At 44.8% G+C, this 16,962-nt stretch overlaps 1 protein-coding gene across 1 annotated transcript in view; it reads right to left on the minus strand.

Moving 5' to 3' along the window:
- The window catches only part of LOC118006696 (rod cGMP-specific 3',5'-cyclic phosphodiesterase subunit alpha-like), a 57,698-nt gene extending 49,682 nt beyond the window's left edge, over nucleotides 1-8,016 (minus strand). The window contains exons 1-2 of the mRNA XM_034999469.1: nucleotides 7,425-8,016; nucleotides 440-592 (exon numbers count right to left, since the gene is read on the minus strand). Coding sequence (XP_034855360.1) covers nucleotides 440-592; nucleotides 7,425-7,898 — 627 coding nt within the window. The 5' untranslated portion in view covers nucleotides 7,899-8,016. The remainder of the gene's footprint in view (nucleotides 1-439; nucleotides 593-7,424) is intronic.
- Between the last annotated feature and the right edge of the window lie 8,946 nt (nucleotides 8,017-16,962).

Below are 16,962 nucleotides of genomic sequence, written 5' to 3' on the forward strand. Positions count from 1 at the left end.
GATACTGTAAAATTAGGCCCATTTTACAGATAAGAAAACTGAGGCTTAGAGGTGCCTGGCTGGCTCAGTTGGTAGAGCATCTGACTCTTGATCTCAGGGTCCTGAGTTCCAGCCCCATGTTGGGTGTGGAGCCTACTTAAAACAAAAACAAACAAACAAACAAACAAAAAACCCCTGAGGTTTAAAGAAATTATGTAACTTTCCCAAGTCAAACATTTAGGTATTAGCAGAGCCAGGACAATTATCCCTGTACTCCTGGCTCCAGAGCCCCACATCCTAACCATTACCCTGTCCTGTCTCCCTCAGAGAGCATCACACTAATACCCTTATCTTACAGATGGGGAAGTCAAGGCCAGACCAAGTAACAAGGTTCAGGGGACTTCTTGAGCTGGGACACCTGCTGGCATGACCACCCCAGCAGTTTCTAAAGCATTCTTACCTCCTCATCTGTCTTGGTGAAGTGGGGCCCGTCCACTTTATTCACAGCCATGATTATGGCCACCACATCCTTCCCATTCATTATGGGGGAAGCCAAGATGTTCTTGGTCTGGTACTCTGTGAGGGTGTCCACGAAGTCACAGAAATGCTCATCCTGAAGGAAGGCAGAGACAGGCATGGGTGAGCAGAGGAAGAGCAAAGATAGTAAAACAGCCCAGAGCCCCATGTGCCCCTGGTAGGAGGTGGGAGGAGGGGACATGCTATTATCTTTTGAAAAGAGAATGAAGTCATTTCCATCGACTTCCATTCAGCAAGGGCAATGCAATCAGGGGTGATTTCTGCCCTGGAAGCCTCCAAAATCCAGGAGGAGAAAGTCTGATTTACAACTTACTAAGGACTGTGGAGGAGATGCAAGCAAAGCTCTGTGGGGGCCTGAGGATGGGGGGGCTGACTTTGAATGGGGAGGGGGTTTAGAAATAGAAACTTGAGTGAAGAAAAGACTTTAGTGAGTATAATAATCACAATTGCTAGCAGGTTTCACGTGTGGTGTTTTACTTATATCAGCTCACTTTAATCCTATGAGATGGGGACTGCTGGTAGCCCATTCTCTGCAAAGGGAAACTGAGACTCCAGAATGTTAATGTGACTTGCTACGTGTATGTGTGTGTGTGTGTATGTATGACTCCAGAACCTGCCCTCAGCTCTGCTGCCTTTAAGGGAAGCCTTGGTAAGGTTAGACCTGAGTTCAGGTCATCCAACAAAAGAACTTGGTACTTCCAGCTTTTTGAGCAATTCGGTTCTAGCACCACACAATCAGTCCAATGGATATCCCTCTCTCACAGGTCTTAATGGAAGCCCCGTTGTGTGTCAGGCCTTACGCTGAGTGCGAGGGATACAAGGGAGACTAAGGCTCAGGCCAACTCATAGACAAATCAGTAATAGTAATACAGGACCTAAGGCTCGGCTCAAAGCTGTGGGAGTACAGAGGAGTACACATCCCGGCACCCCACCCCTAAAGCAGCCTGGGAGGCCAGCCCAGGGCAGAAAGAGGAGACAGAGCCTGAATTGTTGTCTTAAATCCGAAAGAATCCACCTTTCTGTTTCTTGGTAGCACTATGAGTTTTCCCAACCATCGGCATTGCTTGGGACACAAGCCAGCCCAAATATGCACAGTTCATGCTGTTCTGAGAAAGGAAGTGTATTTCATAGAGGCGATTCACACAGCTTTTCTAGAATTGAGTGTGCAGAACCTTTCCCACGATAGAGAAATGCAGAGCATGATGCTCCGAATCTATGGATTTCTTCTAGTCAGGGTAGGATTAGACAGGCAACAACACTGTTGTCAGTGAAGGTGTCTCAAACCAGGTGAAGGGTACAGGAATTAAGAGAAGCCTGTAGAGCTCTACTTGAACTAGCATCTGAGGATTAAGCAAAATCTCTGAAGAGGCATTAGTCATGAAGCGTTTCTATGTCATTCTCTAAGGACACTGATAAATCCCTAAACCCAGGCCTGGGTGGGGCATGCTTGGATTCATTTCATTAAGCCGTTCTGTCTTACAATATTCACTTCTATCAAGGAAGACAATACTTGGGCCTTACCTGCCTCTGAAACAGATGTTACTAAATCCACCAGAACCCTCTTTTCCACTGAGAAGCCCCAGAACTCTCTCACAAATAATACAGCTGCCAGCTGACTGGTGTTCGCACAATCATTGCCATCCTCATACTTTCAGCATAGAAAGTATTCTACACAGCCATGTCACAGAACCTCAGGTTATCAGAAGCAGGGGGGCCTTAGAAGCCATTTAGCTCAAACTGTTTATTTTAAAGTCCTGGGAATCAGATGCCCCACTTAGGGAAAGCCCAGAGTCATTCATTCACCCAGTGAGCATTCATGGAGTGCCTTATGCCAGGCACTGTTCTAGACCCTGAGGCTGCAGCAGTGAACAAGGGAGGCTTCTCTTTAGAGGTGATGCTGAGAGCTGAAGTTTCAGGGAAGCCAGGTGGGTGGAACGCATTCTAAGCAGGGAGCACAGCGAGTGCAAAGGCCAGGAGGGGGCAGTAAGTTGGCCCATCTGAGAAACAGAAAGACCAGTGTAGCTGAAGCAGAGTGAGGGAGAGGGAGAGTGGAGGGCAAGGAAGTCCAACAGGTGGGCAGGAGCCCCATCTGGCTGAGCCTCGGAGGCCACTGTGAACAGGTTAGATTCTATTCCAATGCAACGTAAGACAGCTTCTCATTCTTGGAAATCCCAGTTCCTCTTTTCAAACCTTCATGGTGTCAAGCTCCTCTGTGTCCCATGGTGAGATTTACTGTTTATGGAGCAATAATGATATACGCAGCCCCGAGCCTGATGACTTAATCTGTTATCTCATTAACTCTCACATCAGCCCTGTCACATAGAACCTTCCCTCTTCTGTAGACAACTCCCTTGCTGACAAGTGGGACAGCCATTCATTCACTGGTTTATATACTGATACACTGATTGATTGATTGATTCATTGATTCATTCATATTTACTGAACACAGGCTCTGTGAAAAGCACTGGATATGCCAAGACCAATAAGAAGGAAGAGGCTGTCCTCACTGGGTTCTCACAGGGCAGTGGGAACATCATGTAAAACATGAACCCACAATTCAAATCATAATGTGAAGGATGTCCCCACAGGATGGGTGAATGGGGGGAGGGACTTGTTCTCTGAGGCTTCAGGGGGTCAATCAGTATATTATCAGTAGTTGAAGATTCTCTGAGCCTCAGTTTGCCCTTTGGTAAAATCAGAGTGTTGGACCGAGTCCTCCTTGAGGCTTCCTTCCAGTCTAGCATGCTAGGTTCCGGGTCTCACGTACAGGGAAGGACAACAGCTGTGAGAGTCTCTGGAAATGTGCTCTCAGGTTCAGTCTTCAGAAATGGGAATTGTCATGTGTTGGAAAAACTCCCTGTTCTCCTTTCCTCTCACACTAGTAACACACTCACATCACTCTGACACCAGATATTAGGTGTCTCTCCCACACTGACCACTTTTCTGACACCAGCTGACCATCCAACAGTTCAGTTGAGTTCTGACACCATCTGTCGAGAGTCAGCGTCAGACCCTGCAGGTAAGAGTTCAATCCCACAAGACTGTCCCCACTTCAGATGCCAATCACAAGTCCCAGTTGGTCACCTATACTTCTGACAGGCTGGCTAGAGCAGGATCCCAAGACCCCCCTCCTTGGGTTCAATAATTGGCCAGAACAGCTAACAGAACTCAGGGAAATGCTTACATTTATAGGTTTATTGTATGATAAAGGACATAATAAAAGATACAGATAAACTGTCATGTGAAGAGATACATAGGGTGAGATCCAAAAGGGTCTTGAGAGCAGGCACTTCTGGCCCCTAGAGTTGAGGTGTGCCGCCCTCCTGGCATGTGCCTGTGCTCACCAACCCAGAAATTCTCTGAACCCTGTCCTTTTGGGGATTTTTATGAAGCCTTCATCACATCTGCATGATTGATTACTAGCTCCATTTCCAGCCCATTTCCTGTTGTCAGAGAATGGGGAGGTGGGCTGAAAGTTCCAAGTTTCTAATCATGGCTTCATCTTTCTGGTGATTGGCTCCATCGAGGAGCCCGCCAAAAGTCATCTCACAAGAACAAAAAACCGTCTACCAGACAGGAAATTCCAAAGAATTTAGCAGCTCTGTGTCAGATGCTCCTATCACTTAGGAAATGGTAAGAGTCTTAAGAGTTCTGTGTCAGGAACCAGGACAAAGACCAAATAAATATTTCTTTTTATAAATCACAATATCACAGCCAACTGGCAAGGGTCATCATTTATTAATTCATGCAATAATCTGTAATAAGGACCCACTCTGTCCCAGGTGAATAAACCAGACAGAAACAGGCAGGCTTTGTGGGCTTTCCTAAGGAGAAAGGAGAAAGAATAAAACACACACAAATATTGAAGGGCTAGTAGGGTTGCCAGATTTAGCAAATAAACACAAGACGCCTAGTTAAACTTGAATTCCAAGTAAATAAATACTTTTTAAAGTACAAGTATATCCTAAATATTGCATGGGACATACTTATACTAAAATATTGTTCTTTGTTTACCTAAAGTTTAAATTTTACTGGGAATCCTGGCTCCTAATGGCAAGTTTCCCTGAGGCGATCCCTAGGTTGAGCAGGAATTTGCTAGGACATGGGGAGTTATATTTCAACCCTGGGAAACTTCTTCATTCATGGTTTCACATTTCAAAAATCCAGTGACTGTAACCATGGCCCAAGTGTTTTGAGGGTGCTGAAGGCTATCACTTGTTGATGGTGCAGGGTCAACCCAGACCTCAGTCTATACCATCTTCCTCGTCCTTCCCCCAGCCTCCAGTCACTATCCAGAGTCCCAAGTAGAGCAAGATTCCTCAAGGAAGGGCAAACACAGGCAGATGCTGATTACCAGGGCTTGCTGGCCTGGACGAACTTCACCCTGGCCTGAGTCACCAGCCAGAGACTGACCCAGGCTTGAAAGCTTCCAGGGAAGCTCAGGCATTCCTTCCAGAGTGAACTTTGGGTTTGAGCAGGAAATAGCAGGCGTTCCCTTAGCATAGAGGCTCAGCAAACTCTTAGACCAGGGTACGTCAGCATCAGAGCACCTGCCTACATCCTCAGTCCCTCAACACCAGGATCGACAGAAACTCTTAGCACCTCTCTTTTGTTTTTCCCACCAACAAATTCTAAACTGAAAGCTCCAGAAGGGCAGGACTGGATTCTTCTCCAAATCCTACACTGACCTGGTACAGCAGCCACCCCTTAGAAAAGATCCTTAACAACAGAAGAGTAATAATAACAACAAGGAGTGGGAGCGGCCAATAGCAGTCACTACAATGTGCCAAGAACCTTGCTAGACGGGAAATAATTTGCTCCTTTGATCCTACAACAACACTGCGCAGTAGGTATTCTCGCCCCATTGCCCCATTTTATAAATTAGGAAGTGAGCCCAGGCAGACTCAACAATACACCAAGGCACTATTCTTAGAAAGTCACAGAGTCATGATTCACACCCAGATGTGACCTCAAAGCTTAACCTCTTCATTCTCTGCTATATGATTTAGAATGACCACTAGGAAACAGCATCCAGTCCAATGCCCTCATTTTGTAGATAAGGCAGAAGTACAGAATAACAGAGCAGTGAAAAGTGTGGGCACAAGGCCAGAGTGCCTGGGTTCAAATACCTGCTCTGTCACTTTCTGTCAGAGTGGCTCTGAGCAAGTTATTAACCTTTCTGGGTTTTAGTTTTACCACCTGTGAAACAGGGATAATCTGTTACGTTATAAGACTGTGGCGATCCATGTGGGCTACAATTAAAGTCTAGAGAGAGTTGAAGGGAGAACAGACTCCAGTCTAGTTTAAAGCCCCCTGAATGCACAACCATCCTCCTACCCTTGGATGTCCAAGGGGAAACAGGGAAAGATGAGCCCCATGGGAGATCCAACCCAGTGGATTTAGAGAAAACCATCTCCCACAGAGGTCGAAGTCTGTGCTTCTTATCTTGCCAAGGAACCCAAGTCAAAGCAAGATAAAAGACAATCCGTTCAAGTTCCTGCGTTTGTGGTTTGGAAGTCCTGGCCTTGCCCTAATTCCTTGGTCACTTTGGGCAAGCCCCTTCTTGAGCTCTCCTGACTCTAGGCTCCTCAGCCATTAAATAAGGCAGATGGATGAGATAATTTCTGGAGCCTCCTCTCTCCCCTTTTAACCTTATGACTCTTAATCTGAAATAAGGCCAAAGGTAAGGCGAGCATAGTCACAAAATGTCCAGGCTGCATCTTGGAAATGCCTGAACACAGGCTCCTGGTTTGGTCAGTGCTGCTGACCAGGCTTGGGCCCTGCTATCATGGGGCAAACATTCTTTTGGGCAAGACAGGGGTTAAAGGAATTGAGTATAATTACCTGAGGGTGAGTCTTTTATGCCGAGTATTGACAGAGCTTCTGCTTTGTGCCACACATTTGCTAGGATAAAGTGGAGAATAAGGCAGGCATGGTCCCTGGCCCCCAGGCTTATTATGATAAATGGTTTTAGGAAGGAAACTGTGACAGAGGGATCTGGGAGGGCCTCCCGGAAGAAGTGACCTATAAGTTGAGATCCAAAGGATAACTAGGAGTTGGCCCCAGGGGCAGAGAGCCTTGGGGGGATCTGTATGAAGTGTTTTGTCCTGGTGATCAAAGAGGTCTTTATCAGAGCTGCCAGTAGAATCCCATGGAAAGCTGGACTCAGAAACAAGAGCCAAGCGCTTAACCAAGTGGTCCTATTAACATTTCCAGTAATGAAACACACCGCCATCATATATCTTCTGATGTAATGCACAAAGATAAACACACCATCACCTCTAGGATACTCCTGATAGAAACGCACGACCTGAATCTAATCATGAAGACACAGACAAAGCCCAAATGGAGGGACACTTCTGCAAAGTATTTGGCCTGCTCTCTTCAAAAACCTCAGCATCGTGGAAAACAAGACAGGCTGAGGAACTGTTTCAGATTTGAGGGGACTAAAGAGATAGCGCTATCTGGGTGTAATTGAGGCGAATGGCAAAAACTGAATCTGCACTGTTTATCAGGTAATAGTATTGCATCAATGCTACATTTCCTGAATATGTATCCACAGTGGTGGCTACATAAGAAATGTCCTTGTTCTGGAAATACACAACACATTGTCTACTCTTGACTCCCAAATGGGTCAGAAAAAATGGAGAGATAAAACAAATGTGGCAAGGAGTGAACAACTGGTGAATCTGGATGAAAGATACATAGTTGTTTGTACTATTTTTAAACCCTTCTGTTAGGTTTGGATTTTTTCCCCAAATAAAATGTTATAAGTAAATAAATTAAGAGAAGTGCCAAACTGTGACCAGCCCAGTATTAATGGCTAGCAGCTCCCCACCCCACTTGCACCCCCCAAGACCCCAGGAATAATGCCTCCCTGCCCCCCATTCTTATGGGGAAGAGGATACCTCTTCTGTGTTGAGGACGTTGGTGACCTTTTTAGAGTGCGCGACGTGACCCACCACACCCATGTCCAGGGGGAACACAATCTCCGAGTCGGGCACCACCAGGCATTCCTCAAGAACAGCATCCTTGTGGACGTTGAAGAGCCGGGTGGCTAGCTCTGCGATGCCATTTCGGGCCCTGTACATGAACAGGCTCATGCGGTCTGCCCGCAGGAGGAAGCACAGCTTCTTCATGACGTTGAAGATGCATCTCTCCATCTGCAGATTTTCCTGGAAGTCCCGCAGGAGGTCGAAGATGATTTCACTCTCCTCCACGCTGCTCAGCGAGTGGTAGTTGCTGAAGTCCACGGCTGCCTCCTTGGCTCCCAGCAGGTCTGAGATGACCTTGGCCCGGTAGTGGAGGTTGTAGTACCGTTTGGCAAACATGATATTCGAGTCCAGGAACTTCTCCACCTGCTCCGCCGTCACCTCGCCCATGGCTGGAATCCCACTGGCTACTTCGGTGGAGAAGTAGCTCCAGCTGGCCTTCCCAGGGAAGGTTTATAGTTCGTGGCAAGACGGAGTCGGGAGGTGTTTCGTGTCAAGCTGGGCTTCTATGGGTCTGGCCTGTAGATCTCGCCGCTATGGCTGCAGAGGGGAAGGAGAGAGCTCGGGAGATTAAATCATTAATATTCCCCGAGAGCAAGGATTATGAGGATCAGAAGGTTCCAGATGCCGCCAGGCCCCAGATGGGAGAAGGTGAGAGTTTCCTTTTCACCTTGGCCTGAGAGCTGAGAAGGGATTTCTAGACAGAGCAGGAGGTGGGCAAAACTAAAAACAATCCCCAAGCAGAGACTGCCAAACGGGCAGCGCAGGGACGACCCGCTATTGTAGGTGTGTTTTTCTTCAACGTTTGACACAGAAGACTACCTACGCTGTTTAGGAGATTTGTTCAGCTGCTCTTGGAGAATCGGAAGATCTAACAACTCCGGGCCCACTTTCCTCCCTGGCAGGCATGGCTAGAGCTGAGAGGGACTGCCTGCCCGGCTCCCATCCCCCTGCCCCTCCCCCCACCCTTCTGTGCCCCCTTTCCCAGGGCCTCCCCAGAACGGCCTCACCGCGCCTGCTCACCATTCAGCCTGCTTCCCTGTGTGCATTACAGGTCTGGCACCTACAGCCCCGATTTCAGAATCTGCCTCAAAGTCTTTCCCAGCTTTAGAAGTCAACGACCCTTTCATTTTAGAATTCCAGCGGCCCTCCTAAAAATAACACCGCTGGGGCGCCTGGGTGGCTCAGTCCTTAAGCGTCTGCCTTCAGCTCTGGTCATGATCCCAGGGTCCTGGGATCGAGCCCCGCATCGGGCTCCCTGCTCGGCGGGAAGCCTGCTTCTCCCTCTCCCACTCCCCCTGCTTGTGTTCCCTCTCTCGCTGTGTCCCTCTCTGTCAAATAAATAAATAAAAATCTTAAAACAACAACACTGTTCACATTTTTTCTTTTATGACAAAAATACATGTTCACTGTAGAAAATACACAAAGATCATTAAAATCACCCATAATCTTGCTACTCAGAGGTAACCTTTAAGGAGCATTTTTGTTTCTGTCCTTTCTGTAGAGGCTTGCTTTTAAAATCTGTTTCCCTTAAACCTCCCTCCCCCACCGCCCCCATCTTTCTCTTGGCACTTTAATGTGGTTTTTTCTGGATACAATCTGTATCTTTTTGGATTGTCAGTCAGAAATGCACACGTAGTGTATCTGCTCTCGGCTCTTTTTGAATCTTGAAATACCAGAATCTTCCCTGAAGTACCCTCTAGTACACTAGGGGAGGAGAACATTTTCTTTCTGATGAAATGTACTTTTCATTTCCGTGAATATACCTGTGAAAGCCTGGTGTCTCTATGTTGTAAATACTGTGGAATACAGGCTAATAGACTGTTGCTGGCACCCTGAAATTTGCCAATGAACTTCAACGGAAAGTAGATTACTTCCTTTATTGTAGTGTGTCCTAAAGTCTTAGAGTATTGTGCCCAATCAGCACCGTGTTCACAGGTGACTCCTTGGCCTGCCAGGCCATGCAGCAACCTGAATTTCTACATTCTCACCATAAATAACGTGAGCCCTCTGTCTGGAATGCTCTTCCCCAGCTCTCTGCACACCAGCTCCTTCTCAGCCTCAAGGTTGCAGCTCAAGCTAGTAATCCCTTGTCACCTTATCCCGAGTAGTACCCTCTCCAGGTCCTGCCTGTCACATCATCCTATTTATTTCTTCTGTTGCATTTATTACTATTAGAAATGATCTTGTTTGTTTTTCGTTTCTTTGTCTGTTGTTTGTCTTCACATCTGTACTGTGAGTTGCATGAGGTGGGGACCTGCCAGGACTGATTCCCTAGGCCTTGCAGTGCTGCCTGGCACATTCTTGATGCTCAGTAAAATAATTGTCTTAATTGTAAGTCTGGAATGGTTAATTTCATATGCCAACTTGACAGGGTAAGGGATACGCAGATAGCTGGTAAAACATTACTTCCTGGTGTGTCTATGAGGGTGTTTTTATAAGAGACTGTCATTTGAATCAGTAGGGTAAATAATGCAGATCACCCTCATTAGCGTAGGTGGGCCTCATCCAATCAGTAGAGGGCCTCACTAGAATAGAAAGGTGGAGGAAGGGTGAATGTGCCCTCTGCCTAAACTGGGACATCCCATCTTCTCCTGCCCTTGGGTGTTGGCACCCCTGGTCCTCAGATTCAGACCAGGACTTACACCTTTGGCCCCTTGGTTCTCAGGCCTTTGGACGCAGACTGAATTATACCAGTGGATTTCCTGCTTCTCCAGTTTGCAGACGGCAGATTGTGGGACTTCTCCATAACCACGTGAGCCAATTCTCTAGAGAACCCTGACTCATACAAAATAAAAACCCCTATATATTCTTGAGTACAATTTAGAAAAGACAAGAAGACACAAAGGAAAGATATTGAAATTAAATGTAATCCCAGATATTACCATTGCAATAATTTTTGGATATTTTTAAATATATGGAATATATAAATATATATTCTCCAGGAAAATATTAAAATATATATTATTTATAAGATTTAATATATATTTTAAAGATTTACGTATAAATATAAAGAATACATACATATTGTCAACCTTGACACTGTCAACATTTTGGGCCCAGTAACTCTTTGTCGTGGAGACTGTCTCATATATTGTAGCATGTTCAGCAACATCCCTGGCCTCCACCTACTAGACTAGAATTCTTCAAGTTGTGACAACCAAAAATGAATCCAGACATTTCCAAATGTCCCCTGGGGTCAAAACCACCTCTGTTGAGGGCGCCTGGGTGGCTCAGTTGGTTAAGCGACTGCCTTTGGCTCAGGTCATGATCCTGGAGTCCCGGGATCGAGTCCCGCATCAGGCTCCCTGCTCGGCGGGGAGCCTGCTTCTCCCTCTGACCCTCCCCCCTCTCATGTGCTCTCTCTCCCTCATTCTCTCTGTCTCAAATAAATAAATAAAATATTAAAAAAAAAAAAACCACCTGTGTTGAGAACCACTGCTCTACAGTTAGACATATAGGTTGTTTGTAATTTTCTAGTATTATAAACAATGCTGTAATGAACATCATTATATTTCTTAGTAAAAATACCTAGAAGTGGGATCCTGGGCCAAAGAGCTCACAGCTCTCTAATCATTTGGATAAATAATGCTACTTTTGCTCTCCAAGGCTATACCAGAGTATATGAGACTGTTCTTACCCCCACTCCTCCCCTCAGAAGGTAAGCAATTTTTCTTAATCCTGGCATTAACGCAGAATGTGGCCCTAATACTCTTTCTGCCGTGTTTTTCACAATTTTTCAACAAGAACTCTAAGCTCCACTCTAGAGGATCCAGGGAGGAGGACAGAAGTATAGGTTATTATAAGAAAGCCACACCCAGGGACGCCTGGGTGGCTCAGTCGTTAAGCGTCTGCCTTTGGCTCAGGTCATAATCCCAGGGTCCTGGGATCAAGCCCCGCATCAAGCTCCCTGCTCAGCGGGAAGCCTGTTCTCCCTCTCCCACTCCGCCTGTTCTCTCTCTCACTGTGTCTCTCTCTCTGTCAAAAAAATAAATGTTCATTCTTTCTGGTTTTTGCACCTTCATTCTTGCTGTGCCTCTGCCTGTCCCTTCCACCCAGTCCAAATGCCATTCCTTCCATGGATTCTTCGATGCCCCAACTAAACTCTTTTCCTATTTGGAACCCACAAGCTATTGGTTTCCTTCCATTTCAATGGGAGTTTCTACATTCTAGGCTATATTACTTCTGCACATCTGTTCTCTCATCAAACTCAAGCTCTTTGAAGATAGAAGTAAAACTTTATTTTTTCTTAAAATCTCCAAAAAAGCCCAGCCGAGGTGCTTTCTCATAATATACCAACTAGGCTTAGTTGCAACTGGCTTAGGAAGCAACTGTTCTGCAAGAAATCTACTTTTACCTCATTTTTCAGTATGCCAGAATGAGGAAATCAAGCCTGTTGAAAAATTTCAGTTCTAATTGTTGGGTAGGTACAGATCAGCTTATATTTGCAGCAGGTGACCTCCTAACTTGCTTGTAGGCCTGATTTCAGATATCAGCGGAAGGAAATCTCAAGTTTCTTTCACTGGGAACAGGGGCTAATAGTAGGGTTAGGAAAAATTTTTCTCTGTAGTCTAGTCTAAAAAAGAAACACATACTAGAAAGAAGAAAACAGGACTCTAGGCCCAGAATGCCACTGATTCATTCTGTGACCTTGAAAAAGTCCTGTCTTCTCTCAAGGTTTTGTTGATTTCCCTATCCATAAAACATCTAATAATGTGTCCCAAATACTCCAGGATCCATGACTCCAGATGGGCTCAGAGTGAGGGAGGACTGGCCAGGAATGGCTGATCGATCCATTCCTGACCACAAGCCTTGCTAGAGGATTCTTCTGAAACAATAGCTGGAACTATTTACTTAGAATAATCTCTACTCCAAGATCCACATTTCATGGGGGAAGAAAGTGAAAAGTTTTGAAAGGTTAGGTGACTCGTCATAGGTGACTTAAAATTTTTTGAAATTGAGATATAATTCATAAAAATTCACCATTTTAAAGTGTACAATTCAGTGGTTTTTAGTATATTTGTTATGGTATGCCATGGCTAATCTTTTTCATCTCTTGGTGACCACTAAGCTATTTTCTCTAATGGTTTGTCTCTTCTGGACATTTTATATAAATGGAATTATACAATATGTGGCCCTTTGTGTCCAACTACTTTCACTTAGCATAATGTTTTCAAGGTTCAACCATGGTATAGCGTGTATCAGAACTCCATTTCTCTTTACGGCTAAATAATGTTCCACTGTATAGATATACATATTTGTTTATCCATTTATTAGGTTTTTAAAAATCTATTTATTAGTTGATGGACATTGGGGTTATTTTCACTTTGTGGCTATTATGAACATCCACACACAAGTCTTTATAGGGACATATATTTTCAATTCTATTGGGTATATACTCAGGAGTATAATTGCTGGGTCCATAGGTGATTTTAAGACTCTGAGTTTGGAGGTAAAAGGGGGGAATGAGGAATGAAATAGGACAAAGCAAGGAACCAACTGGGTCAAGAAGAGGCATTTCTGGAAAGGTGTTTTGTGAGGCACTTTTTTGGAGAGACTAGGACTCTGAAATTCAGGACCTACTTGAATGGGTGGGGATGGTTGGCATATTCGTGCCACAAATTCCAGTGCTGGGTGAAAGGTCTCCACAGGCTTCCCACCATTCATCCCTCTTGTACATAGCAAGAGTGAAGGAACCATGGATATTCCATTGAGAGGAAGCTCTGAAAGCCTGTTGGGAGTGGAGAGTGTGCCAGTTTGTTCAGAGAGGATCCAGTTAGTAGGACAGAAGTATAGGTTATTATAAGAAGGCCATACCCAGGGACGCCTGGATGGCTCAGTCGTTGAGCGTCTGCCTTCGGCTCAGGTCATGATCCCAGAGTCCTGGGATCGAGCCCTGCATTGAGCTCCCTGCTCCGCGGGAGGCCTGCTTCTCCCTCTCCCGCTCCCCCTGCTTGTGTTCCCTCTCTCACTGTGTCTCTCTCTGTCAAAAAAATAAATAAAATCTTAAAAAAAAAAAAAAAAGAAAGAAAAGGAAGGCAATACCCAGAGTGCTTAAGAGGTGGAGCTCAGGAGTCAGATCTGGGACTGACCCCTGGGCCTGTCATTTACTATTTGTGTAAATGATTCAATTTCTCCTGGACCTCACTTTGCTTATCTGTAAAATTAGAATGCTTTTACATGGCTGTTGTGGAGATTGAGAAAGTTTATAGTACAGTGCCAAGGTATGTATTAACCAGTGCATATTAAGTTGAACCCTATGAAATTGCCCCTATTTGACTATTTTTGTCCTGCACAAACAGCAATTTCATAGGGTTCAATTTAATAGTAGTTATCCAACCCCCATTAGTTGTCATAACGTCCAGAGATGGATTACCTTGAAGATAGTGCACTCCCTTGTCATTGAAGGTATGCACGCTGAGGACTTGGCAAAGAGGTTTCAAACACCAGCATTAGGAAGATGAGTCTGGGGCTAGCAAGTCAGTAGGGAAGCTGTTGCAATCCTCCCAGAGGAAAGGAACGAGTCTAGGATGGGGGTTGAGAGAGTAAAAAGAAGGGAGTGGGCATAGAAGCAAGAAGAAGAGTGTAGAAGACATCCTGACTGACTAGGAAAGAGAGACATGGGAAAGAGTGGGGTAGGCCAGGGTAATTCGTGTGCTATTGGGGCCCTGTAAGAAATTCGGCACTGAGTGGCCCCCTTCAGCACATGTCACTGGTGTCCAGTGTTGACTTAGTCTCCATTTCCTGGTTGAAGGCCTTTCCTTTCCTGGCTTGCCAAACCCCATGTCCTAGGTGAAGCCACAAAAGAGAAGGCAGTTCCTTGGCTCCATCCTTATAATTGCTGAAACAGTCTGGTTGGTTTCCACCCTCGTTTATACTTACCTTGGCTCACTCCCTTGTTTCACTTGTACTTACCCTTGACCTACAGTTGTTATCAGTTCCTAACTGTCCGGTCATCTGCTGACTAAATAACTTTATTCAACTACTTGGGTTACCTGTTGATCTGTCTCGGAAACTTGGCTAGTCTGTGATGTTCTCCTTGTTTGACTTTGAGGGTCTAATATGGGTCAATGGATGAGCCTGGTAGAAGTTTGTCCTAAGTGCATTTTAAACTTCTGTGCATTTTCCTAGAGCTCAGATTCTGAAAGGGATCTGTAACTCAAAAATACTTAGGAACTCTGGGGAATCCTGAAAAGAGAGGTAAAATTAAGTCCTAAATACCTGCCCTGTGACCACAGCAGTAGAAAGGCAATAGGCAGGAGAATACACCTGGGCTTTGGTTCCAGAATGGGTTGAGTTTGAATCCTCATCCTATCATTCACAAACTTTGACATTTGGCAGATTACTTAATCTCTGGTCCCAATATTCTCATTTGCAGTTTGTGGATAACAATGATACCTACAGAGCTGTTGTGAGGATTGGAGGCGGTGATCCTACTGGTTAATGGCCAGTTCCCAATAAATGTAACCTTTAATAATGACAATGTAAGTGGAGTATGAGGCAGTGGTTTTTGTAGAAAGCAGAAGTAATGCAAATATACCTATTTTCCTATTCTTTTTTTTAAAACAAAAACTCTTATTTTTCTCTTTATAAAGTTATACATCTTGGTGTTATAGGAAATTGAGAAAATACAGGCAAATAAAAAGAAGAGAACGGTTACCACCCAGAGAGACATTTTGATGTACATCCTTCTTTTCTAATCATAAGTTTTATAACAGAACTGTGATGATGTAATATGCATTTTGTTTGTTTAATAATATACATAAACATCTTTCTGTGGCATTAAATATTCTTCTTTAATGACCTCCTTGACTTCCACTGAGTGGCTGAATCGTAACTTGTTTAACATATTTCTAGCTGTTGGTTATTTAGGTTGTTCCTAATTTTTTGGTACTCTCAATGAATATTTGTGTAGTGAAATTTTTGCATACTTACTTGGTTATTTTCTTACCCTGTTATTAAAAAACTTGCCCCAAAAGACAGAACGATTTCACTACTAATCTTTGAAGATGTTGCCTTGGCTATCCCAAAATACAAGAGTTTAAGTAATGAAATAATGGGAGAGTCAATATTTTTTTTTTAAAGATTTTATTTATTTATTTGAGAGAGAGAGAATGAGAGAGAGCACATGAGAGGGGGGAGGGTCAGAGGGAGAAGCAGACTCCCTGCCAAGTAGGGAGCTCGATGCGGGACTCAATCCAGGGACTCCAGGATCATGACCTGAGCCGAAGGCAGTCGCTTAACCAACTGAGCCACCCAGGCGCCCCTGGGAAAGTCAATATTTTAATGCTAAGATCATGTTCTATTTTGAATGACTGTCTCCCATAGCACCTGGCACATACTCATGAAGGAACAAATCTGGGAATCTGGAGCTTGTAATTGCTGGGACAAGTCAAATAACAGATCACTTTCTGTACCTAAATATTTGTAGAAAAAGTGACTTGTGTTCCTTCACCCTGGTTAAGAGTCACATGCTTTTTCTTTCTCCAAATTAAATGTTCTATGTTCCAAGCCTCCATCCCACAGTGCTGGCAAGATAATTGAGACTCGTGCCCCACCCCAGGTTCATGTGAAGGCCTGTTGGTGTAACTCAGTGCAGCCGGGGAACAGCCCTCTGGCCTTTCGTTCACACTGATACCATAAATGTGCCCCTCATTCAGGTTGGTATGGCCCGGGAAAGGCCAACCGTTCTGCTCTTCACAGGGGTTCAGAGGTCCTCCAGCCTCCCAGGGCAACCCATATGGTTGCCTGCCCAGGGCAGAGAGAGGCCCAGATCCTCGCCACTCAAACGTCCTGCAAAGCCTAGCCCATGGCTCAACCTTGGGGAGGTTTTCAAAAATCTCCTTTCCTCCTGACTATTTGGCTCTCCATTCTTTCCTCATCTGGGACAGTTCAGCATAATTTCCCTCAAAGGCCCAAAGTTGAAGGGGATCTCTTCTTGAGCCTGAGAATGGTTACTTCCAGTCCTGCCACACAGTGGCCTTGAGGGGTGAGTGATCAAAAGACCAAGCCCCTTCTAAGGAGTGGGGATAGGGGGCAGAGGGAAAACATCTATAAAATTTCAAAGCATCCTTTGTAATATTAAAAGAATGGAAACAACATAAATGTCCCCCAGTGCTTACATAAATGACAGTGCACCCAAACGTTGGAATACTATTCAGCTGCTGTGACCAAAGACGACCACAATATTTCCCATCCCACAGGTCCTTCTTACAATGTGACTTTGACACCTCTGCCATGGAGATTTGGGCTCTATTGCCCTCCCCTTGAAATCAGTCAGGCTTTTTCTCTTGCTTTTCTTTTTTCTTTCTTTCTTTTCCTTCTTTCCTTCCTTCCTTCCTTCCTTCCTTCCTTCCTTCCTTCCTTTTTCTTCCTTCCTTCCTTTCTTTTTTTCTTTCTTTCTTTCTTTCTTTCTTTCTTTCTTTCTTTCTTTCTTTCTTTCTTTCTTTCTTTC

The sequence above is a fragment of the Mirounga leonina genome, unplaced genomic scaffold (genome assembly GCF_011800145.1).
Source record: "Mirounga leonina isolate KUSES-001 unplaced genomic scaffold, KU_Mleo_1.0 Mir_98, whole genome shotgun sequence".
In the NCBI taxonomy this organism is placed as follows: Eukaryota; Metazoa; Chordata; class Mammalia; order Carnivora; family Phocidae; genus Mirounga; species Mirounga leonina.